Below are 26,015 nucleotides of genomic sequence, written 5' to 3'. Positions count from 1 at the left end.
TTGTTAGACATTTTTTTTTTCTGAAAACGACAATCAGGTGATTAATTTTAATTACTAAGAAAATTAATTAAAAAATAACAACAACAAATAATAATAACAACAATACATGGTAGGTATAATATTTTAGGATGAAAGTCTTCACCATGCAGTTTAAGAAAGTCAGCATGACCCTTCTGCAGACGCTGTGCCACCTAGGTCTGCCATGTCTGGTAGTAATCAGATAATATAATATTTTCAGACTTGGCTCTTGCTTTGGCATCTGTCTAATGATGTTAAGGTAATACAAAGAATTAAATCACTATATCCAGTTATAGAGAATCCTTTCTCTATGTGCAGTCTGTCTATGCTGACAAGGAATCCAAATTGCATCTGACAAGTTATGTCAAGGCCCCAGAGAGCTGCGTTTTTTACATGGCTGTTTCTGTCCTCGAGGTCTGTCAGCTGAACTGAGGGCTGGCATTTTGCCCTTGGTTTGAAGGCGAGAACTGTTACAAGTCCACACAGGGAAGCCTCTGTTAGACTTCCTAAGATGTAGTGTCTGAAGGCAGTACATCATATTGTGACCTCTTTATCTATGGACTCAAGGGACACATTTCTTTCAGGGCCATGTGCCAGAAAAAGCTATATATGGGAAAGATAAAATTTTAACTGATCATATTTCTGTCTTGACTTTGGCTAGAAAAAAAACGAAAGAGTCAGATTTGTGAGCCATCGCTGGTAGTCATAAAAGGATTGTATCCACACTATCAGTTTTAGTCTAGCATTGATAGACTAATCTATTATGTTCTTTCCCCTGGAATATTGAATCAATATTAGTCAAAGGTATGTTTATTGTTGAGTGTGTTCACTTCTTTGTTTTATTTATTTGTTTGTTTGTGTGTTTGTTTTTTGCAAGTGTTTCTCTGTGTTTCTTTTGATGTTCTGAAACTTACTCTGAATACCAGGCTGGCCTCTAACTCACAGAGATCCTCCTGCCTCTACCTCCAAAGAGCTCAGATTAAAAGTGAACAGCACCACTGCCTGATCATTTCCTTGATTAAAAAAAAAAAAAGAATTGAAATCCTCTCGGGTTCTGTTACGAATTTAAGACAATTCAGCAGGTAAAGGCTTATATGACTAGTGATCTAAGTTTGATGACTCACAAAAAATAGAAGGAGATGTTGGCTCTGTAAAATTTTTCTCTGACTTCCACCCTGGAGCCATGGGATGTATACCCATGCACACTTATCATGCATGCCTAAGCAATGACTAATTAAATTTAAAATAAATTTGTAAAGTCTGTTTTACATATACTAATATATGTTCAAAAAGACGTATTGATATGCATGCTTTCACGTAATGGGTTTTTCACTTGTAAAAAAAAACCAAACTGAATTATGTACTGAAGTCCTAGAACCATTGAAAACTAAATTGGCAGTTGTACTTATTGAAACAATTTCTGAATCATATCATGCTGTTCTCTTATCTCAAATGATAAATTGATAAGAAGTGAAGTAATAGCCATTTAATGCAACCAAAAGTAGTTAGCAGTGTTAGAATGTAAAATCAATTGCTATGAGAAAACATGTCAAATGTGAGAATGTTTGTTAACCTTTCTTGGAATGTATAGAGAGAAATACAATTATGCTATATCTTCACAGATATAATGCATCATACAGCTAGATTGACATAGACACTCAAACAACTGTTTGTCTGATATAGTGTGATATTTTTATTTATGATTTTACTATAATGAAGTAAGCAAAAATCTTAAAAGACTTTCTTTAAAAATACCAGTGTCATTATAATCTCCTTCTAGAAAACAGTCATCAAGATCCTGAGGACCTGGTTATCAGAAAAGGAAATCTAGATTAAGCAACACAGTATGAGTAAGTAAGAAAAAGTCATCACCAAAATTGGAAAACAGTATAAAACGTAAAATATACACCCTTTTTTAATTTCCCGAGTAATATAAAAGCTGAATTGATATCTATGCTTAGATTCTCACATCACTTTATATATTGCAAGTAAACTCCTTCATGTATTATTTTGCCTAAACAATTTTATTTAGGAAGGCCATATTAATTTCCTGAAAGAACTTGATTTGCCAAACTAATGTAATTGTTCACATAATAGATATGCTATTCATGTTGACAGAGAAAATGGCACAATACTTTTAATGTTTAACTTCACTTTCCTCTTATCATTAATAATGTGTTTTAAGTATTGTAGCAATTATACTTAGTTCATTTTATGTATTTTATTTTTAAAGACACAAAATTAAAAGAGAATATAAGGGATTACATTAAATTTTAAAGGTGTTAAAGGGGTATTTTTAATATTAGGACTTTGGGAAGATGGAAATTACCTAACATTTTCCATCATATACCAAATTTCTCTTCAAGGTACTCCTTCCTGATTCTGAGTTATCACTATCTATAAAACTATGCTAAAACCACTAAAATTCAGATCTGACCAAAAAGTTCAAATTCATGTGCCTAATTATTAGCGCTGTATCTCTGACACCTGACGTGGTGACACCGCAGAAGTAGTGGAATCCTAACAGCTCATCCATGCATCTTCATGGACTGCTTTGCCCTTCCTGGGAACACTTTAATGTTGACTTTAATGACTGTGCTGGTGAAATCCACGCACTCTCTCTGCTGGAAGACTTCATTCTCTCTTAGGTGATGACAATATAAGGGGCTATTCTGCAATGGTGTTCTTAGATGGGCTTACTCCCCACGGTCAGTTAGTAATAATATGATGTACTGTACTGGGAATATTGCTGAACTGGTGAAGTGTTAATCACATGAGAAGGGCCGGGGCCACCCCAACACCCATTTAAAAGTCAGGTGTTGTGGAGCAAAGTTGCAATATCATGGCTGGGAAAGAGAAGACAGGCAGATTGCCGGAGATTGGGGCTCACTTGCTAGACAGTCAAGTGAGCTGCAGGTTCCAATGAGAGAGCCTGTGAGCTGCAAGTTCCAATGAGAGAGCCTGTCTCAAAAAGCATGGAGGTCAGATCCTGAGGGACAATATCCAGGTATAATACCCTCCACACTCACTCACATGCAGCTGCACAATAACATAAACACAAACACACACACAGAGAGAGACACACACACACACACAGAGATAGAGAGAGAGAGAGAGAGAGCACATGAATGATGGTGTCCCAGCTATCAATAAAGGCCCTGTTTCACTATGAGCAAATTTCAAGTTTTCTTAAATACATTTAAAGCTGAATCAGTTTGAAAACTCGTACCCATCTCACTGGCAATCACAACAACTGCTAATTTCAGATGATTTAATTTTTGTGAATAGATTGCCCTTATCAGGCATGCTTGCAATTGGATGTAATTCCAGTTCTCAGGAGTATGAGTCAGAATTTTGTTCAAGGCCAGCTTGGACCCATGTCTCAAACACAACAAAAGAAAAACAGAGATTGGTCTTCATAATTTCAATTATAAAGGGAAAACTTGACAAGATTTTCTGTGAACAGTGGTAAAAGCCACACTTGCATCTGGAGAAAGCATTTGTAACCCACATAATCAACCACGGCAAGAATCAATAATAGAAGTATCAGATTAAACAATTAATCTTAGTGCCAAGAAAACATGTTAAAACTCAAACAGAAGACAATACACAGATGGCAAATAGACCCATGGAAAGATGTTCAATATCATAAGACATTCAAATTCAGATTATAATTAGTGCTATTATGCATCTATCAGAACGGCTGAACTTAAAGTTATTGAGGACGCTGAGTGCTAATCACTGGCATACTACAGCTGGGGATGTGAAACGCTAGCGCAGCTGTGGAAAACCATCAGGGGTAGCTTTAAAAGCCAAGTATAGCCTTGAGTCAGTGCCTCAGTGGCAAAATCTCTGGCCCCTCAAGCATGAGAACAGGGTTTACAACTCCAGATGTCAGTCAGGTGAAGGCAGGCAGAAATGACTAACATTTGTAATCCCAGCATTATCAACAAGAGACCTTGTCATTGTAAATAACGTGATGAGTGATCTAAGAAGATAATCAGTGTCTACTTTAGGTCGCCACATTCACTCACATACACTTACACGCACAACTGTGCACACACAAATAAAAACATACTACACAAGTTCACACATAAGAGAGAACAAATACATACAACCTAAGAATATTATTACCAAAGGACTCAATAGTTGCCTACCTGGATATTTGAGTGAGAAAAAGCAACAACACTTTACAAACAAAAATGTGTACATGAATGTTTTGTAGTGACTTAATCATAAATCGTAGAGATGAAGTTTCCCTGGGGTTATGGAATGATACACAGACAAAACAAAGAACAAATTGTTATTACAAATGAAACAATGTCAGGGATTCCACAGAAAGTAGTCTGCAATGAAGATCCAGTCTCAGAAGGTTACATGACTACAATACAAAGCTTTATTTCTACATGGGAAAGCAGAGGTTGGATGACAAGAGGGAAGTGGAGGTAATTATAAAAGGATGAGGTGATGAGCTGTTGTACTGCTAGATACAGCCGTGTACAAACAGGATAGCATTGTATAGACCTAAATGAATAAACACACAGAAAGACTAGCAAAATTAAGAAATCTGAGCATGATGGGCATACTCAATTACAGTCACTATCCTGGTTGTGACACTGCTCTGTTGATTCTGTGTAATTTTCTAACTTGGAAACCTTGAATAAAGGTTACAAGAGAGCTGTCTGCATTAATTTTTAATTATTTTGGGGACAGAATTTACATAATTTCTTTATTCCCTTTACTCCCTCTGACTTTCCTGTTTCTTCTTGTTCTCTTTTGTTCTTTTTCAAGTTTATGTTCTCTTTTGGATTAGCTTGTATTACATATATATGAATATTTAAAATATACATATGAATTCTTGACTATAGAAATACTACCTGTTCCCTCTGTGTAATGTTACTTGTGTGTATATGTATTTGGTATTGTCTTACAAATTGATATGTAAGGAAAACTCTTTTCTACTGCTCGCAGAATTTCTTAATTTCCTTTAGTTTTTTATCTAGGGTTGAAGCTTTCTGGCCTTTCCCTTTATTTTTTTATAAATACATTTTATTGAGCTCTACATTTTTTTCTGCTCCCCACCCTGACTCTCCTCCTTCTTCAATACTCCCCCAAGGTCCTCATGCTCCCAATTTACTTAGGAGATCTTATCTTTTTCTACTTTCTACTTCCCATGTAGATTAGATCTATGTAAGTCTCTCTTAGTGTCTGCCTTGTTGTCTAAGCTCTCTGGGATTGTGGTTTGTAGGCTGGCTTTCTTTGCTTTATGTTTAAAAACCACCTATGAGTGAGTACATGTGATAATTGTCTTTCTGTGTCTGGGTTACCTCACTCAAAATAATGTTCTCTAGCTCCATCTATTTTTCCTGCAAAATGCAAGCTGTCGTTATTTTTTATGCTGTGTAGTACTCCATTGTGTAAATGTACCACATTTTCCTTATCCATTCTTTGGTAAAGGGGCATTTAGGTTGAGTGTATAGTCATACCGTAATTCAGACTATGTTTAGGCAATCACATTGTTTAAATTTCCAGAGTGTAACTTCTCAGATATTGATAAGAAACATAATCCACAGAAAATTTCTTGTTCCTCTGCCTCTTAATGTCTTTCTGGCCTCTTCCATAATTATTCCTGAACCTAGGTTCAGGAAATGTAATGTGTATGTTTCCTCTACAACGGGGCTCCACAACTCTGATTGGTTGTGCTTTTAGTAAGCTTTATAACTCTGTGTTGATCAGTTGTGCTTTTTGTAAATGCTACAACTCTGTGTTTAGTTGACTGTGCTTTCTACAGCAGTCTGTTGATTGCAAAGAGAAGTTTGATTGAGGTATGAGAACAAAACTTATTTGTGGGCATAATGATGTTCATAATGTAGAGGGAATGTGTTGGATTAGTAAAAAGGCAGTTTTAGATTCTCCTCCAGGATCCATGACTTCGTTAGGTCAAGGCAGATAGCTTTCCAGTACAGTCATGTGTTTCTCTGTTGTTGAGGGAGTCTTATGTCCAGTTCAAAAGCTGTTTGGTTACGATCAAGGTATGTATGCCATTTCTGCATGCTTATGGTGCCATGCTGGTCATTGTGGTTCACAGGCATCATAGCTGGGTAGACTATTCATTGTTTCCCTTGCTTAGAAGCCTGCATGTCACCTTCATGTTCCATGAAAACTAGTCCTCAAGACAGGAGGCTTTTAGGTCAGACAAAACTCAGGTACACTGGCTTCTTTCTTCAAAATATGTGGTGTCTTTAGCAACTGGGACTTACCTTCCACCTCTGGGTGGAGTAGCAGGTGTAGGTAACCAAAAACAACAGCAATAAACTATAATGTTTGGGGAGTTTCTTGGACAACCCTGAAAAACTCTAAAGATGACTTTTTGGCATGATTATTTTTCAGGTACTAGTGTTATGTATTTACATTTTATATCTGCATTTACAATATTTCAAAGGTGGCAAACGTTTGGTTTTTTTTCTTTACTGAAAATAGACTCTTTCCTGCAATATTTTTGTGAACTCACTTGAATTTAAAAGCATCTCATAAAATTTTCCATTTTTTGAAAAGCACATGATAAATTGAATAGAATGCTCTAATCTAACTTCTCCTGGACAAAGCCATTCTCCACTTGCCCTGTGATGTGCTCCGTGTTAAGTACTAAGCAATCCTGGGTGGAATTTCTGGGATTAGTCGATGGACTGATGGTTGCATATCATACCAGGCGAAGAGTCAGACCCCTTCCATCACCCTCCTATAAATCATTTTACTTTGGCCAGTTTATTGCTGTACCTAGGCATATTTATTTTTTATGTCTAGGCGACTGACAAATGTTATGTGCCTTGTGGAAATAACAAACAAAAAATGGAAAGCCAGAATCAATGACAAGGCTTTGGCATTTTGCTTTGAGAACTGTTTCAACTTAAAAGCATTTTAACAGTTTTTAGACCTATAGTTTTATATTTGTCAAAGTAATATTTCATAGCTTAAGAAATTCAAAATGAAAAAAAAAATAAAGCACTGTTACATCATTCTTAAATTTTGGAAACTGTAGTTCCTGGCATCCTAATGAGCATTCACCTCAATCGATCAGTCGTCCCCCTGTGGATGCTCATACAGAGGATGAAGCTCGAATCCATCCCATGCTCATTCCTCCTTTACCTCATGTTCTTCCCCCCTCAAAGAACAAGAAACTTCCCCTTTCTGATAGTTTTTTAAGTCTCAAATCTAGCTATTCATTTTTAATTATAATTTTACATTACTTCTGTGTATGATTGTTTTGCTTACATGTATGTCTGTGTGTGCCTGCTGCCAAAAGAGGGTGCTAGATCTCCTGGAACTTCAATGACCAACTGTTGTGAGAGTGCTGGTCATCAAATGCAGGCCTTCTGCAGGAGACATCAGTGTTCTTAAGCACTGAGCCATCTCTCCAGCCCCAAGTTTCTGGGTTTTTTTATACAACTGTAGATTACAATCTAGCACAGCAGTAAGAGCGCACCCTTCCTTTTATTTAAACTGAGTGACTAATTGTGACTAGTTTTCAATGGTTTAATCACAGCCTTTTTTGCTGTTTCTTTTTTTTAAAAAAAACATGATCATAACGGTTGATTTTTTTTTTTTTGATGTGTTCTTGGATTCGGTTTGCCAGTATTTTATGGAGAATTTTTGCATCCATGTTCATGAGTGAGATTTGTCGGTAATTCTTTTTCTTTGTTGAGTCTTTGTGTGGTTTTGGTATAAAGGTAACTGTAGCCTCATAAAAAGAGTTTGGCAATGTCCAAACTAGTCCCTCTAAATGTGGTTGACAGTTGTATGATTGGGGTAGACTGAGGGGCCACTGGCAGTGGCATTGGCATTTATCTCTACTGCATGTACTGGCTTTTGAGGACCCGATTTTCTTTGAATGTATACCTTGTTCAGCCTAGACGTAGTAGGGAGGGCCTTGCACCTTTCACAAAACAAAGTGCCTGACCCTCTCTTAGGATTAGAGGGGGTGGGGTGGGAGGGTGTGTAGAGGGAATGGGAGTATGGAAGGGAATGGGAGTTTGGATTGGTATTTTTTTTTAAATCTAGTAAATAAAAAAAGCATAGATTTTGCAATTAAGATCTTTTTGAAATTTCCAAACATCACCAATTTGGGTATAGCTCTTTTTCCTACTTTATCCCTTCAGTTTTCCTTGTATCTACTGGGAATACATTATTTTGATTTTATATCTTTATATTGTCTAGCACATAACACTATTGGATTATTTTAAGGGATTTGGCTGACAGCCAATTATTTGTTATTTTCTGTTACTTTTCCTTAATAGAAAAATGACTTTCCTGAGTACTGGTATGGTTGTTTGACCTCAGCATCTGGATTCTAGAATATACCATATGACATGTTTCTTTATTTTTTTAAGGTAAAATTTTATTTATGCTACAATTGAACAATGAGTAAATGAATAAAATAGTGTATAATAAGTGCAAATTATTAGTCTGCATATATCAATAATTATAATATTATATTGTCAAGTGATCTGGCTTATATTCCTATTTTTAATATTTTATATATTTAGCTTTATATATTATTTATATTTTGTACTTAAACGTCATTTGCTAAGAAATGAAATTTCAGAAATAACAGATAATAATATTGAGTAGAAAACAGTAGTTATGTTTTTAATATTTTGATTTAAAAATTATGGTCCCTTAATTCATTTTATGTGGTAAAATTCTTTTGGAAATCTTACCTACATGTATATTTTGAAATTAACACAAGACATGGGTTGCAATGATTAAATAATAAGAAATGGTTGGTAGAGTTCAAAAAGAGTTTTAGAGTTAAAAGAAAACTTTCATAAACTGGAAGATTATGAAAACAAATGACCTATGTTTGTGATTTTATTAAAAACAGAACAGATAACCAAAGATTTAAAATATAGAATGTTCTGTACTCACTTCTAAGTGGATATTAGACATAAAACAAAGGAAAATCTTATCGGCCAGCAGTCCACAGCCCCAGAGAAGACAAGAAACAAGGAGAACACTAAGAGGGACATACATGGATTCTCTCCAAGTGGAAGTAGACAATATCTCCTTAGTCAATTGGCAGAGAGGAGGATGGGATGGAGGATGATAGGAGAATGGAGAGGGGAGAAGGGGAGCAGGAAATAGAAGATGAGGGATCAGGAAGATCTAGTTGGGTAAAGAACAGAGAGGGAGAGCAAGGAAAGAGATACCTTGAAAAGGGGAGCCATTGTGGAGTTAGCTAGAAACCAGGCACTAGGGAAGCTTCCAGGAATCTATAAGGAAGACCCCAGCTAAGAATCTAAGCAATAGTGGAGAGGGTGCCTAAACTGCCCTTCCCCTATAATCAGATTGATGACTACATTAATTACCATCATAAAACCTTCATCCAGTATCTGATAGAAGCAGATTCACAGATTCACAGTTAAGCACTGGCCTGAACTCCTGGAGTCCTTTTATAGAGAGGGAGCAATGATATTATGAGCAAAGGTGCAATGACCATGATGAGAATACCCACAGAAACAGCTGACTGGAGCTTGTAGGTCCCCAGTGACCCCAATCTGACATCTGGAGAACCAACATAAAACTGAACCAGGCCCTCTGAATGTGAGTGACAGTTGTGTGACATGGGCAGTTTGTGGGGTCACTAGCAGTGGATTTATTTATCTCTAGTTCATGGTGTGGTTCATTCCCTATGGAGGGATACCTTGCTCAACCTAGATACAGAGGGGAGGACCTTGGTCCTGCTTCAAGTGATTTTGTTGTCTCCCCATGGGAGGCCTCACCCTCTCTGAGGAGAGGATGAGGGTGTGGTGGGGAGAAGGTGGGAGGATGGAAAGGAGAGGGAATTGGGGTTAGTTAGTAAAATAAGATTGCTTTAAAAAATAACAATAAAGAAGAACAATGCATTAAGGATAACGCTGACTGACAAGCAAGTTGCTTCGCTCATGTAAACTGCTCTAAGTACTTAATTCATTCAAGACTGAGTAATAATTCAATTAAATAACCTCATTCGATACTTAATTTTCAATTCAACAATAGATAACAATAGGATTGTTGGTTTATATTTAAAAGAAATAAATTTATTTGGTTCAACCTGTGGTAGGTTGTTATTACTCCATCTGCAATGGCACATGCACATAAAATATGAGCTGGGTATTTTGATGTGATTATGATTTTTTATGTGATTTATGTCACACATTTAAATTGACCAGCAATCAAGCAAAGAATCGGTAAATTACAATAACAACAAAAGTCTAAATTCTGGAGAGTCCAGAGTGACATTTTCATACAATTTAAAACTGGAATTTAAGGATTTATAAATAATGAACTCTGATTCACCGTATGTAGAGGGGAAAGGATTCTTGCAGAGTCCTGCATGCTTCAAAAGCACTTTGTTATGCTCTAATTGGATTGTGTTTCGCATGGCTAGCAGGCTCTGGAAATTTCTTCCTGACCATGCTTGAAGGAAATTTGTGCTTTTCTTTTTTCTTCTTTTTTCTTTCCTTGATTTTTTATTGAAGTCAGATGAATGAAACTCGGTGAAATGAAACTCACTGAAACCTGCCTCTCTGGTCACAGCACCATGGTGAAGGCTGAACATGTTTCAAACACTAGCTTCTTTTAAGGAAGCCACAGTTTGTGAATGAATGAGATGAACAACCAACCCTCTAGAGAATGGCTGCTGTGTGTAATTAACATAAAATCTCTGTAAGTAGCTTGAGAATTTGCAATGCTTAGATAGAAGTCATCGTAGCTATTTTTAATTGCAAAGTGTAGCGGAGATCTTAGACTGTGTTGAACGCAAAGGCATAGCTTCATGCTTGGAAGGAAGTGCAACAATGTTTGTCAGAGCCCATGCTTCTGTACAGATACTTGATCTGCATTTCATATTCCACAATATTAAATAAAACATGGCAGAAATATACAGGAGATGAAAGTCACCAAGTAGAGACTTTTCCTCTCCTGCTCACCTTGTTCTCTCTGTGACTATTGTCTGAGGAAAGTAGGAGGAAGGTAGAGAAGCCACAATATACTCACTCAGAAAGATTCATCATTAAATAATAGCTCTAATTGCTTATAATGAGTAAGTAAAACTATGAGTAAATAATGCAGTAATAAATGTCCTTTTGTTGTACTTTGTGGTATAAATATCATGTGCATCAGCAAAAAAAAAAAAAAAAAACGCTTTGTATTTATTTTTACAACAATGCATGCATTCACAAGACCATGGAATTCCAATTTAGAAAATGTCTCCAGGGACCAGTTCTGAAAGCACTTTCCAAGTGAAATACCACAGCATGGATTCTTTGAGAATATGTCCTCATACAGCTTAACTGTCACTTTATATTAAAGAGATGTTTTTATGTAAAACTACAAAACTATTTTGTCAAGTTACTTGTTACATGAATTTAAAATTTTCATAAATATAAAAAGCAATTATACTGATGATTTTTAAAAATAAAAAGGGTATCATTCTTAAATTCTTTATTATTTTGTCTTGGTTAGTAAATGTTGTAAATTATTAGACAGATTCTAAGAAATGGTTCAAGAAATCATAGTTAAAATATTATGACACAAGAAAATCAGATAACAAGTACCATGCTTTGAATTTATTTTAAGCACCCAAAAGACTGTTAAAAAAGATAAAAATATTAACACTAATAGGATTGGCATAAATGAGGGATTATTGTAATACAATCTATTTCTTTTCTTTATATCCTGTACTATGAGGCTTTGTCAATAAGGAGATAACTACATCAAAGCAGTCCCAGCCTATTGTTTCATTGTGTGAGATATCTCTTGCTGAGGTTTTAATCAAAGTCAAATGGGTGATAGTGTAACAATGGAGGGAGAGGAATAAGCAAGAAACAAGCCTACAGAATGTTTAAAAGACAAGTATTTCCACTTTTTCCTTCCAAATTAATCATACATTTGTTATTTATAATTCTTCATATCATTCTTTAGGAAAATGCCTGCTTGGCACAAAACTACTAGACTTGCTTGTTTCGTGCTCTGGAGTAAACTGAACACTTATTTATTGAAGATTTCCTCATATGCCAACAATGGAGATGAGCCCATGACATGATGACAAACCAAACATGCTGATCTCAAACTTCCTCTCCAGGAGCCAGGGGACAAGAGTCCAAAAATACAAAATCACTAACAGAGTCTACATGAAGAGGTTTGAGCCCAGTCAAAGGAGCCTTATGAAAGAGTCACCCTTGGTGTATTAGAAAAGAAAAAAGTAATAAAAAGGATGGGGGAAATCTGTTACAGGCAGCTTAAGTGTTACAAGCCTGTTTGGCAAGGAGCACCAAAAAAGGGGATTCCACAATGGTCTCACTTGATTTTAGTTGTAGATTACAAACTATGAAGAAATAGTTTGTAGCCCAATAACTGTGACACGGTAGGAGCTAAAATTTGTCTTCCTTTTTTTATAAACTCCTCCACATGGGCATACACAATGTGTGGATTTCTATTATCTCCTCACTATAATTTTCTTTAGAAAATAAATATTACCAAGTCAGTTCTATGAAGTCTTCTTGATGCCATCCATGGTGCCTATTGAACACTGTATACAAAAGTGTATACTAAAGACACATAATTTGAAAGTGAAGCTGTTAGCCTTCCTATCTTCGTTCCTTCATCTCTTCCTTTGTTCTTCGGTTCCTTCCCCCAACTTCCTCCCTCTTTTATTTTTGTTTTCAAAATTTAGATACGTACATATTTTTGTGACTACTAGTTACAAACACTCTTTCAACCTCTTTTCCTTTTGTTTAGCTAAAATGAATGCATTTTGATGCTTTACATAACATTCAACCTTAAAGTTACCACATGGTAAATTCAGTACAATAAATCTAAAATAATTTATCACCTCTGGTGTGGGAGGTCCTTCTGTCTATGTGTTGCTTTTATTGGTTAATAAATAAAGAACTGGCTTGGCCTATAGCACGGGAAGAGGAAGGGGGAGGTAGAAAGACACTATGGAGCTGCCAGAGTCAAACATGCTGGAAATTTGCTGATAGGCTACTGCCACATGGCAATATACAGATTAATAAAAATGGGTTAAATTAATATGTAAGAGTTGGCCAATAAGAAACTAGTGCTAATGGGACAAGCAGTAATTTAATTAAGATAGCTTCTGTGTGTTTATTTAGGGTCTAAGATAGCCAGGGGGACGGGAATGAAACAAGTGGTTCTCTCTCCCTGTAACAGTCTTCTATTCAGAAATTATGGATGCTAAATGCATTACTGTCCACCTAGCACATCTGGCCCATACTACTCCTCTATAAACTGATGTAAAACTTTATAGACATCAGTGTTTAGACTATCACACAGCATTACCTACATTTGCAAAAACAAAGTATGCAAACATATGTGTGATGTAAGAACAAGTATATGAAGAGGTAAAATACAATTTGTTTTTAGAACTTGCAACTATATTAAATATGAGCCTGGGCACTGCTGTGAATAAATTTTGTGCATAGGATTACTGTCTTTAATCAATGAGCCTTAAGAAAAGAAAAGAAAAAAAATTCCTCAAACCTTGGGCTAATCTGAAAAACTACATTGAGCAGAATTGTGGTATTTGTAGGAAGATATGTGGGCTTAATATGCACTTCCAGTTTTTGCCTCAACATTTCTAAACTGTCCTTCCCCACCACTCACTAAATAATGTTAACCATTTTTTTTCTTTCCAATCAGGTCCCATGAAATATCCTGGCAATCAACCAAAGAGTCTCTGTCTCTATCTCTCTATCTGTCTACATACAAGCACACACACATATATACAGACACTCATAAGCTCCACATGCACAAATAACAAAAATACAAGCATTATTTCTCTGTTAAAACTCTGGAACTATGAATCCAGTGATATGATATAGGTTGAAAAATAACATAGCAGTATATACATTTCTTTAACAGGGATACAGGCTAGGTACAGCTAAGTAGCAGACCTCATGCCTAACCTGTGTGTCTCTAGATTAATTCCCGGAACTATAAAACTAATATAAAAGCATTTTAGAGCCTTTAAAAAAATTGTAGCTAATAATATTGCTCACCTGAGAAACTTCCTGAAAGATACAAAAACTCTTCACTAGAAAGCATCAAATGATTGCAAAATGCCTCTCCTAAAATCACTGAGCAGAAATTATATTAATGGTCCACATCCTAGCCAACTAGTTTTCTAAATTTTAGTTATCATTTCGACTTTACTATCTCTCCCCTGATGCATTACTAACACTAAGATAAATTTTATTTTTCTCTGCCACTAAAAACAAAAAACCTCTGGTGCTTTAAAAAGCAGGGTAGTTCTGGTCACATTTGAAGGAGTTGGCATTCTATGGTGTGAACGACACATCCAGGCTCATCATGCAGATTTGAATACTAAGAAGGTTTTATCAGGCTTGATTTGTATCCTACTGATTTTAGCAATGAACAGACTACATATATTTATTAATATTGTTTTGTTAGAGAATTATGCCATTTCCAACAGTTGTATGCTATAAAAAACAATGATTTAATGTCTTAGGGCAAGGGTAAAAATATCCTGGGGCACTAAGGAAATATGGAACATATTACTGAAACATGAGATGCTGCTCAGAGAACCTGCAACTCCATGAGATCACAGATTAGGTACCAAGATCGACATTTTATAAAAACTGGAACAATTTCCTGAAAAGGTAAGACATTTATTGGAGTCATACCCATTTTCCATAATTGTCAAAGTAGAATAAGAAACATAGATTTGTTTGGTTTCCTAAAAATCATATCAAATACTATACTCCCCAAATGCTGTATCAGGAATGCTTTATGTAAATGTGAAAGCTTTTAAAATATTGAAGGACTCAGGGTATTCGGTTTGCTTGGATAGTTATAGATGGAAAAAGTTGATGACTTACTAGCCGAGACATGGTTTTCAGCTAAAGAAAGCTTCAAACAGAGGAGATCAATAGCTTCACATTTTAATAAAAGTGTTCCATAGAAGTTTTATTTTAAAGTAATTGTCAGAGACAATGAAAACTGAAAAGGAGCAGGTATTCAGTGTTTGTCTCTGCAGTAAAAGTAGCTAGCATTCAGTGCACTGCATCTCAGGAAGCAAAGGCTAAGTGCAAATAGAAACACTCCCCCTCCATACTGCCCCTCTCTCAATCACTCTTCCTCATTCAACTTCCCCCAATTGCCCTCCTTCTCTCACCATCCCCCATTCACCCTTCCAGATAAATGGCCTTTATAACTTGCAAGCTTTTGTGGAATTTCTACATCAATAGTTTAATGGGGGTCTGGCTATTCAGTATTAAAAAAGGCAGTGTCTTCAATCCCGAAATAAGCATATACATTATTATTTTGGTGTAACCCATGATTCCCAAATTTCAGTATAAATAATAGATTTCTCATCAGAGCTGTCAACCCTGCACATTCTGGGCAGCCTCTGGCAAGATGCAACTGAATCTCATCCATCTAAAAGGAGTCCTGTGTGTGGAGCTGGACCTTGTAAAGGCATTTCCTCTGCACTGTCTTCTTCACAGAAGGATTTGCATTTCATTCTGCCCAGATTTCCAGCACTAGCCTAGATTTCAACAATGTGCAAATGTCAAAAAAAAAAAAAGTACAAAGGAGGGAGCTAGCAACTGTATTGTTTACGCCAAAAGGTTTGGTTTAGGCTACACGAAAGGCGTTATTTCAAACCTTTGCATACTACACCAATTTTAAATTATTACTATCGAATATAAGCTACATCAAGTCAGTATATTTTCATATTCCTAAAATAAAGAAGCTATTAATGAAAAACTTTAGTTTATATTACTTATTTTCTCAACTTAAAAATATTCTCTCTGCAATTCAAGTTTAAACTATCATTTTTCTATTGTATATTTTACATTTTCAAATTTAATATAAAAGCCAAGTTATTATGTCTTTTTGAAAACAGACTATAAAATTACAAATAAATTTTATTATTCCTGACTCACAAAGATATAAAAAATGTGAGAAAGAAATATAGAGGTAAAAAATATTAGTATACATAGATAACTGTTAAATAGTCTCTCTTAAGACTTTTTTTTTAAATTTCAAAGATGTTTTATAGGAGCAGCTCAAGAATGTCAGCACTGTTATGTTTTTAACAAAACAGATGTTTAAAATGTATTTTTTTCAAATTAAAAGGACTTATTTTTCTGTTTCAGTGACAAATATCTTTCCTCCTTGCCTCTGAAGTAGTTCAGAGAAAATATGATGAATAAACATACCAATTATTTCTAGTAAAAATCATCTGAGAAACTCTGATTTTCTTTAAATGGCCTCCTGACCTATTTTCTCCTGTGTGCAGCAAGCCTTCCATACACAGTGCTTGATGACATTTATCCTTCACGGATCAAGGCGGGATGCATCTGGTCACTTACAAGGAAGAAACTTGGCTACACAGAACCGACATAAAGAAACTCTGAGGTAATAGTTGTCTTCCATCTCATATATCCCAGTAAGTATCAAGCCTCAATATTTCTTTTGACTTCACAATTACCTGAAGACCCACATGTGTTTGTGAACAGGACCAAATTTTAGAATTTTCTCTTGCTAATTAACTCTCTGCTAAATAGAATTCTAGAGGTATCAAAAGGGCTCCTGAGCATTCAGTAGGTTTCTTTCTACATCTCTCTTCTCTTCCATTGATCTACATGTTGGTGTTTGTATCAGCACTTTGCAGTTTTGTTATTGTACCTCTGTGCTGTAGTTATTATACCTCTGTGCTGTAGTTTGAGTTTGGGCATAGTGATATGTCTAGCTCTGCCCATCCTGCTAGGCTTGCTTTGGCTATTTTGGGTTTTGCATGCTTCTGTGAAAATTCTCAGCTTAGTATTTTTAGTCCTATAAAGAATGAAGCTGGAATTTTGATGAGTATTATATTAAATTTGTAGGCCATTTTTGTGATAAATGTATGCTTATATTATTGGTCACTCCATAAATGTGGAAAGTCTGTCCATCTTTCTGTCTCCTTCAGTTCTTTTCTTCAGTGTCATTATGCTGAGTCCTCTCATAGCTTGTGTTAAATTGGCCTCCTACATGCTAAGCAAGAATTTTCTACTAAGCCACTGACTGTTGTATGTAGATTGTTGTATCTTTCTATTTTGTTAAAGTTATATTACAAGTCTTAGGAGTTAATTTTGGTGGCGTCATGAGGACATTTCTTGTGTTGACATATAGTTCACCTACTGCATACACTAGGAAGCAAATACCCTTTTTAACAAGTGTTGCCACTAGACAATCATATACGAAAGACTGGTAGCACACCCCTATCTCTAACCTGTACAAAGTGAACTCAAATTACATCAGAGACATTAATGTAATATCTGGAATTCTGAAACTTTTAGAAGAAAATGTAAATAAAACATCAAATGTAAGTGTGGACTAGGACCTTCTGAAAGGGGTCAATTTGAATTGACAAACAGGATTGATGATATTGAAAAGCCCTTTCAGAGCAAAGGAAACAGTTGTCAGAGTGAAGACACAGCTGAATATTGGGAGAAAACATATGCCAATTACACATTGAACGCAGGGTTACTACGTAGACTATGTAAGCAACTTCAAATATTAAACATCAAAAAAAAGCCAAAATATCTAATCAATACATAACCTAATAAATTGAGTTGATAGTTCTCAGGAGAATGAGAAACTACCAACAAAGAGTGGGAAAAAATGTTTACCACCCTGAACCAAGGTAGAAATGTACATTAAAATCCCTTTAGGAGCAGAGCTCAGTCAATAAAGCATTTGCCACATAAACATTAAGACCTGACTTCAATACCCAGCCCCATGTAAAAAGGCAGGTGTAGTGGTGTCCACATGCAATCTCAGAGCTACGGAAGAGACTGGAGGAGCCTAGGGGCTCCTTGACCGTTCAGCCTGGTATCCACAGAAACCTCGGGTCCTAGTCTCAGACACAAAGTGTACAGTTTCTAAAAAGAAAAAATAGGGCTGACCTCTGACCTCCACATTTACATGCACACATGGGATCACGCATATACATACACTCACATACAAGCATACATATATATGTCCACTGACAAAATAAATAATATTCAAATTAAAAAAAAACAAACCAAGAGCATTAATGTTTGACTCAGCTGCATCTGTCCTGGGCATATAACTGGAGGACATTAAGTCAGCAAAGCGCAGCAATACCTGAATTTCTATAGCTATAGATAGACTACACTACTCACAATAGCCAAGACAAGAAACTAGGTTAGAGGTTCATCAACAGATGGACTGATAGAACAAATGAGATACATAAATACAACAGAATTTGATTCGGTCTTTAAGGCTTTATGCAGAATATAATCATGACATCTACAGGGAGAAAGAAAGGTGAAACCCAAGATCATTATACATAGTAAAACAGGCCAGATTGACAGAGACAATTATGTTTTCTTCTATACATGGAATCTGTATTTAAATATCATTCTGTGGGAATGACATGAAGGTAGAAAGAGATCTATGAAAAAGAAGGAATTGGTCTAAAAGGAGGTATTCCATTTAGGTTTGGTCAACTTGACACAAGCTAGAGCCATTTGTAAAGAGAGAACCTTGATTGAGAAAATATCCCCACTAGTTTGGCCTATTTGTAATCCAGTAGTATGTTTTCTTACCTAGTAATTGATATGGGAGGACACAGCCCATTGTGGGTGGTGTCACTCCTGAGCAGGTGGTCCTGGGGTACATAAGAAAGTAAGCTGAGCAAGCTTTATATAACAAACCAAGACAGAGCAGGTGCCCATGGCCACTACATCAGTTCCTACCTCCGGATTTCTTTCTTCTGTTTCTGCTCTGACTTCCTTTGATGAAGAGGAAATAAAATAACTCCTTTTCTCCACAAGTTGCTAATGGTTCGGTGTTCAAAGCAGTGTTAGACCCCCTAACTAGGATAAAAGGGGAAGGATGCTCTAACAGAATCCATGGAAACAGGAGGAAAGTGGCAGAGCTGAAGAGGGAGGAGAACAAGTGGAAGCAAGCAAATGTCATAATATGCACATATGAAGCTGTCACATGGATGCTCAGGCAGTCTCTGTGCTAAAGAAGTTTAATAGCAAGCCCTTCCCCACAGAAAAGGAATCTCATATAGAGAAAACCAATTCTCTGGTACCAAGAAATTCGATCCAATTTATATTACTCTTCTATAATTGTTTAGTGTTGAGTTCAAAATCATACACATGCATCTCATTAAACCTGTCACTATTAATTATATAAAAAAATACTTACCAACTGGTTCCTTTTGGTTCTGAAAGAGAATCTTGATATTACTCCCATCCATATTCGCCATGTTTATTGTATTTCCATCTGTCCAGTATAGTTTCCTTAAAAGATATGGATTAAATATTACATGCAGATCCATTTAAGAAACATAAGACAAAGACTAAAGTAAGAAAACATATTCTAGGTACAAGATTAACTCTTTTTCCAAAATGACTAAAAGTGTTGGGTCCCTGCACATTTTCCTAGGCGGAAAACATCTCTTTTGTTTTTTATTCTCTTTGAAAGAATTTTATCCTTTCTCATTTTCCTAGTACTTCCAAATCTTATGCTTAACCCAGACCACAACAAACTACTTTCATTCTGTCTTCATCTAAACAGAATTCTCTTGGCTGAGAAGGGATTAGAATGTGTCGATGCTCTGGTGAAGCTTTGGTATCACACTGGCCCCTCGACTCACCAGAGGCAAGAGCAGGCTGGCTTTGTAGTGACCACACAGTAAGGAAATATTCACAAACAGCATTCTAAAGGAAATGGCTTTTTTTTTTCTGCAACTTTTTGTTCTAAACTCTCATTCCCTAGAAACACGCACTAATGAGAGCTTATAGATTTCATTTCATTTGGATAAAAATCTCTAACGAAGACTCCAAATCTCTATAACAATTTCCATACTCAATTTCCAGTCACATTTCGCCTCTCTCTTCAATACACGTATCATCTGAATTAAACAATCGTTTTGTGTAAAATCAGAAATAAAGTAAAAAATGTTACAAAAAAGAATTTTAAAAATCATACTTTACCCCCTGACTGGGTGAGCTGCCAGGCACTGTGGCTTATCAATTCCATGGATAATTGAGGTTTTCAAAGAGCCATCTAGCCTGGCCACGTTAATTTGTGTTTCATCAAATTCCGAGCTAATCCAGTATAAATTACGCGACACCCAGTCCACCGCTAACCCTCTGATGCTCTGAATATCTGCAAAACAGGATAAAGAAAATGGAGAGTGACCGAAGGTTCACGTACGCCTGGCTCCTCAGGTAAGTTATTCTCTGTCTAAGGGAAAACCTAATTTACACTTTAATTTGTCAGCTAAAATTGTACAAGATTGTAATCTCATTCCCTCATCAACACTTCTTAAGGCATGCATAATCATTAATGTCTAACTGCAGAGGCATTAGGAAACCTGAAGCAACAATTATCATCATAATTAGAGTAGCAGTCAATGATTCTCCAGTAAAAGCTTGGAACGGACACTGGAAGAAGTCTTGTGGGCAGGAGTGACCACGATTTGAGGGAGAATAATAGCTTCTGCAGTCGGTACCACAAAGGTCTAGTTAGGAAAAAGCACTGTGTGTCATTAACAAATGGGCTGCATGAAGTTTTTTAGTGCTGATTTGCAAATTACGTGAAATAAAATAATTCAACCTTCCCCCAAACCAGCAAACTTGAACACCTTTCAACACAGACAATTAGCAGGAATTTAATGGACTATGAGTACAAAACTAAAATCATTTTAACGTTATTCCAAATGTGGACTCTGCAGTAATGACAGAAGTCTAATTAAGAGTAGATTCAGGGCAGGGCGATGGTGGTGCATGCCTTTAATCCCAGCACTCGGGAGGCAGAGGCAGGCGGATCTCTGTGAGTTCGAGACCAGCCTGGTCTACAGAGCTAGTTCCAGGATGAGCTCCAAAGCCACAAAGAAACCCTGTCTTGAAAAACAAAAAAAAAAAAACAAAACAAACAAACAAAAAAAAAAAGAGTAGATTCAGTACCACTGAAACGGGTGTGGGTGTCTGCACTGTTTTTCTTTGATTAGTGAATTGGGCGTCCTGAAAAACAAGTATGGGGATGTGTCTTAAATACACAGGGGCATTTAAAAAAGAGATACATACTAAAGCCAACTGTTGTGAATTATGAAGATTAGTAATGTATAGTAGGACCATTTTAGTAACTATCTATGGCATTTGAGAGTTTAACCTGGACTTGTCTCTTTTTTTTATTTTGTTATTTTCTAGTATTTAGTATTTCCAAATTTTTAGTATTTAGGGCTCTTTAATCATTAGTTCCTAAACCTTCAGGCGGACATGTGAAAACACAGCCTGTTCAGCAAATGTGGGAAGGATGGGTGTTCAGGTGGTCCTCAGGCATGAACTTCCTGCAGTGCTGACCAGTCCCAGCAGCTACTACCCCACTCCACTGGAATCAATACAACTGCCCACTCAAAGGAGGCCAGCAAACTAGATTTTCAAAAACAATAAAATTGGAAAACTCCATCAAAGTAGATAAGTGCAGACTTACAAAACTTGCTAACAAAGCAGAAGAGGGCCAGGGTTCCAGTAATTGTGCTGCGGCTGTGAAGCAAAGAGGAGGGTGATGCCTGTCTAATTTACTTCCAATGTCAGGAAGCTTTTCTTCAGTGTGCCTGGTTTCTCCATCTGTGCCCTGTGTATGTTTCCTTCTGTCACTGCTCAACCTCTACATTCTGAATGCGGCCTTAGTTTACAGCACAATTGCATATTCTTCTTGTTGTTGTTCTTGAGACAAAAATAATACAACACTTTTTGAAATTAAACTCTTCTTCTCTCTCATGGCGCATTCCTCCTGCCCCACCTTCTGGAGCTCACCTGCTGAAGAGAGGCAGTCCTAAAAGAATGAGCTTTGGATTTTTGCTCCAACCATGGGGCCCTGGTTCTTTTTTATCAGCATTAGTTACATAGATTGTTTTTCCCCTCCATTTTTGTTCATCTTAACCTAAGACAACTTAAAAATAACACAAAGGATTTCTGAGAATCATTTGGAGGATGTAATATTGTTCTTCTATGACATGCTTTGTAAAATATTTGTATCTTTCTGATGCTCTGAATATTTTAAATTGCTTACCAATTAAGCCAAATATATGGCCTGGAGAATGTGCTCCTCTATAATTGTAGAGCAAAACTCTGTATATTTTATCAATATATGTTTCCAATATGTTGACTATTTTCTCAGACATGTGCAGCATACATTCAACATAAGGATTTGTAGTGACTTGTTAAACTTGCCAAACAATAATCTGAAATTTTAAGGATATCAACTAGCTACAAAACTAAAGTGTAGGCTGAAGTGCCTGAGGCTGAAGGTGTTTTTTTATTTATTTATTTTTTTAATCTGAGCACACATCTGGACAATCTCAACCAGAATTTTGTATCTCTGTGGTTGTTTTGAGCCCAGACAGCATTTTGATTTACCAGTCTGACAATAAAATATTGAATAAAATAAAAATATTGAAACAATATATTTTGACTCTTAACATCTGCTTTTTCAAATTAAGACACACCAATATCTCTGAGCGAGTTTCTCAGAAAGTTCAGCTTTCATCTGTTTGGGGTAAATCCACTTTAATGAACTAAACACAGATGATATGTTCTGCAAAGGCCTCCCTAATCACAAAAGTCTCTGGTGCGTGATAAATTTTAGTTCTCAAATATATGTGAAAGCACAAGACAGACAGATGAATGTCTGCATGTTGCCCACACACACACACACACAAATGCAAGTCAGCTTAAGCTATAATGGTAAGCAAACGAGAGATCAGAAATGTGACAATCATCAAGACCAAACCTAGAAACAGAATCTTCATTTCTGTAGGGTATTTGCGGCTTTGTATAATACAGCTCAAAAGTGTGAGAACAAGGCAGAATGACCACAGGGTTACTAGAAAGATTTTATTTATCATTAGTGATGGGTGAATAGGGAAAACATTCCCATTTAAATAAGAAGAATTTTTGAAAAAAATTAACATTTTTTTTCTCTAGATTTTTCTATCAGTTCTTTAGCTATAAGCAAATGTCAGGATATCTCCAAATGGTTTATACCTTGAGCAGTATATTACTAGGCACTGACAAGAAATCTACTTGTCGAATGAGAAAGTTAAATTGATCGGAGGCTTAAAAGCCTCATTTTTCCAAATCAACAGCAAATTTTAGTCTTTCATGAAAGAAATGTTTTAAGTAATGCTCTTATATTTCCATAGATAAAGTCCATTGTGATAGTAAAAAGGAACATAATGAACATCCAAACAGATGCAATGTAAGTGAGTGCAAAACCAAAGAACAAATCAATCAAGAGTCCTCAAAATTAAATACTGTATGCAGAATAATTAGAAACAGCAGCTGGATACAGTTAACCTGGGAACTGGAAAACAAAGAAAAAGGTTAGCCAGAGTGACCATGGAAAGCTAGAAAAAGTTACCTAATATATTTAATCAATGCTTTCAGGGGAGAGCATATAAATGGGGAAGCAAGAATACTGAGTTAATATTGGAGCTTTTTCCCATTGGAGTAATAAAAGGCAAAATCCCCATAAACACAACATGAGAATATTGTGAGAAGATGAAGGGATGATTGCAAAGACACATGCGCAAATCCAGAGGCCAACCAGATAAACTTGACAGTTATCAGTACGGTGGTGAAGCCAAGAGTGAGCTAGCACTTGCACAGCGGAGGGAAAATATTCCTTGAATTTGAATGCTGTGCTCAGCTTATCTTAAGTAACAACTTAGTGATAATGGCAAAAGCTGATTTAAAAATTAGCAAAAGACTTGAATACAAATTTATCATTAGGTGATATAAAAATAGTCAAAAGAATTTGAAAATGTGCACAAATATACTAGTCATCAAAGAAGAAAATGAAAGCATGATCAGACACCCAGTCACTCCAATAAGAAAGACAATTGTCATGAAGGTGGGTGGGTAGGAGGTGGCAGGATTTGGGAGGAGTTGGGAGAGGGTAAAGAACATGATCAAAATACATCCCATAAAAATTAAAAAAAAACTAAGTTAATCAAAATGGCATTCATCAAAAAGACAGTAGGATTAGTAGAGAAAAGAATCCTTGCCCCCAGATGGCAGTTATGTAAACAAGTAGATCCCTGTGGGAGCAGTTTGAATTTTCTCAAAGTTTAAAAGCAGAACCACAAAAAAAAAAAAAAAAAAAACAATAATACAACTGAATATCTCTTCAAAAGAAAGGAGCTAGCATCTGAACAGATAGCTCAAATCTCATATTCATTCTCTCTTATGTATAAGATCCAAGAAATGGAAACATGAAAGTGACTCTCAGCTTATGACTATGAAAGGAAACTATGGTACCAATGAATAATGGAATATCATGTAGCTAAAGAGGGTCAGATCTTGTCATTTGCCCCAAGATAGATAGAACAGGAGATTATTACATTAAGTAAAATAAACCAGACATTGGAATGACAAGTACCACGTGATTTCACTCATTTTTAGAGTCTAAAGCTGTGTGTTTCATTGGCGTCTCAGTTAAGTGGCAGTTACCAGAGGCCATGAAAAGAGGACGGGAGCTTCAGATGGGATGGTCAGTAGAACTAACGTTCTTAAACTTAACTAGAAGTTCTGAGCTTTAAGGCTGATGGTTTTCTGCAGGTATTGACAATGAACTGCATATGCTCTTTAAAACCTAGAAGAATTTTTGAGTGCTTTTAAAATTAAGACATGATATATCCCATAAGACTGAAAGTTTACCGTGATTTAAGTGCTATATTATATACACACATATATGTGTGTGTGTGTGTGTATATATATATATATATATATATATATATATATATATATATGCATCAAGATTTTACAAGGTACCAAGAATTATGTACACTTTTTGTATAATATATATCAGCTCGAATTAATTTAAATATTTTAAGTTACAATATAAATAAAAACAGGAAATTTACAAATATTGGTAAAGCTTGGTGCCTTTGTGTGCTGATCGTAGGGGTATGTGTGCAGCCCATGAGAGAACAGAATGGTGTTACCTCAAAACAAAGCAAAACAGAACAAAAGCGTTATCTTCAAGCTCAGGAATTCTACTTCCTCCCCCCTCATTTTGTGTGAAAGGATCTCATGAATCCTAATCTAACCTCAAAGTCATTTTGTAGCTGGGATTGATCTTGAACATCTGATGTCTATACCTCCCAAGACTGGAACTATAGGTCTGTGCAAACAGTTTTCAAGATATGCAGAAGAGAGAAGATGTCTCAAGGGGCCATTTGGATTGTGATGTTCAAAATGATATTTTTGACAACAGTCAAATTTAGAAGCAGCATGTGTTGACTACGAAATGAATGAATAAATGCGATACAGTATACACACACAGTAAAATATTGTTCAGTCTTGAAACAGACAAGCATCTGATATATGCTAAAACATGGAGGGAACTTGAGGATATTCTGCTAAGCAAAGCATATCCATCACTCGAAAGATGGCTCAGTTAACATACAACTCTGAGGACCAGAGTTTGGATCCAGAGAACCCACTCAAATGCAGAATGGGCTGGCATACTACCTCTACTTCTACCACGAGGGTAGTCAAGACAGAAAGTATTCAACCAGGACCAGCCAGAGTATTAAAATTATCAAGTCCTATGTCCAAGTGAGAAACTCTGTCTTCAGATCACTAGTGGAAAGTTCTGCTGTTAATCTCTGACATCTATACATACATACACATCTCTAAATACTCATCTCTGGGTGTCTCCACACACATGAAACTACATATAACACATGTGGACACACCACACATACATGTAAAATGTCAGTCAATTAGAGAAATACCATATCTCTTCTTGCTCGCTTTTGCACTAGCTCCTCCAACCTCTGTTTGATTATCTGTCATCTCAACCTGTTAATTACATCATAACATCTTTGCCATGTCCAAGGTCTGCCCTCGTTTTCATACATCTCAAAGGAAGGATTTGGG

At 36.2% G+C, this 26,015-nt stretch overlaps 1 protein-coding gene across 1 annotated transcript in view; it reads right to left on the bottom strand.

The window, feature by feature from the left end:
- Lrp1b (LDL receptor related protein 1B) overlaps positions 1-26,015 on the bottom strand; it is a 1,777,071-nt gene that overhangs the window by 534,640 nt on the left and 1,216,416 nt on the right. Inside the window, exons 30-31 of the mRNA XM_041674488.1 lie at positions 20,058-20,232; positions 19,267-19,361 (exon numbers count right to left, since the gene is read on the bottom strand). Coding sequence (XP_041530422.1) covers positions 19,267-19,361; positions 20,058-20,232 — 270 coding nt within the window. The remainder of the gene's footprint in view (positions 1-19,266; positions 19,362-20,057; positions 20,233-26,015) is intronic.

Source organism: Microtus oregoni, unplaced genomic scaffold (genome assembly GCF_018167655.1).
Source record: "Microtus oregoni isolate MIOR12 unplaced genomic scaffold, Mior012 000025F_ref0000491, whole genome shotgun sequence".
NCBI classification, from domain to species: domain Eukaryota; kingdom Metazoa; phylum Chordata; class Mammalia; order Rodentia; family Cricetidae; genus Microtus; species Microtus oregoni.
This window is presented reverse-complemented; position numbering and strand designations above follow the sequence as displayed.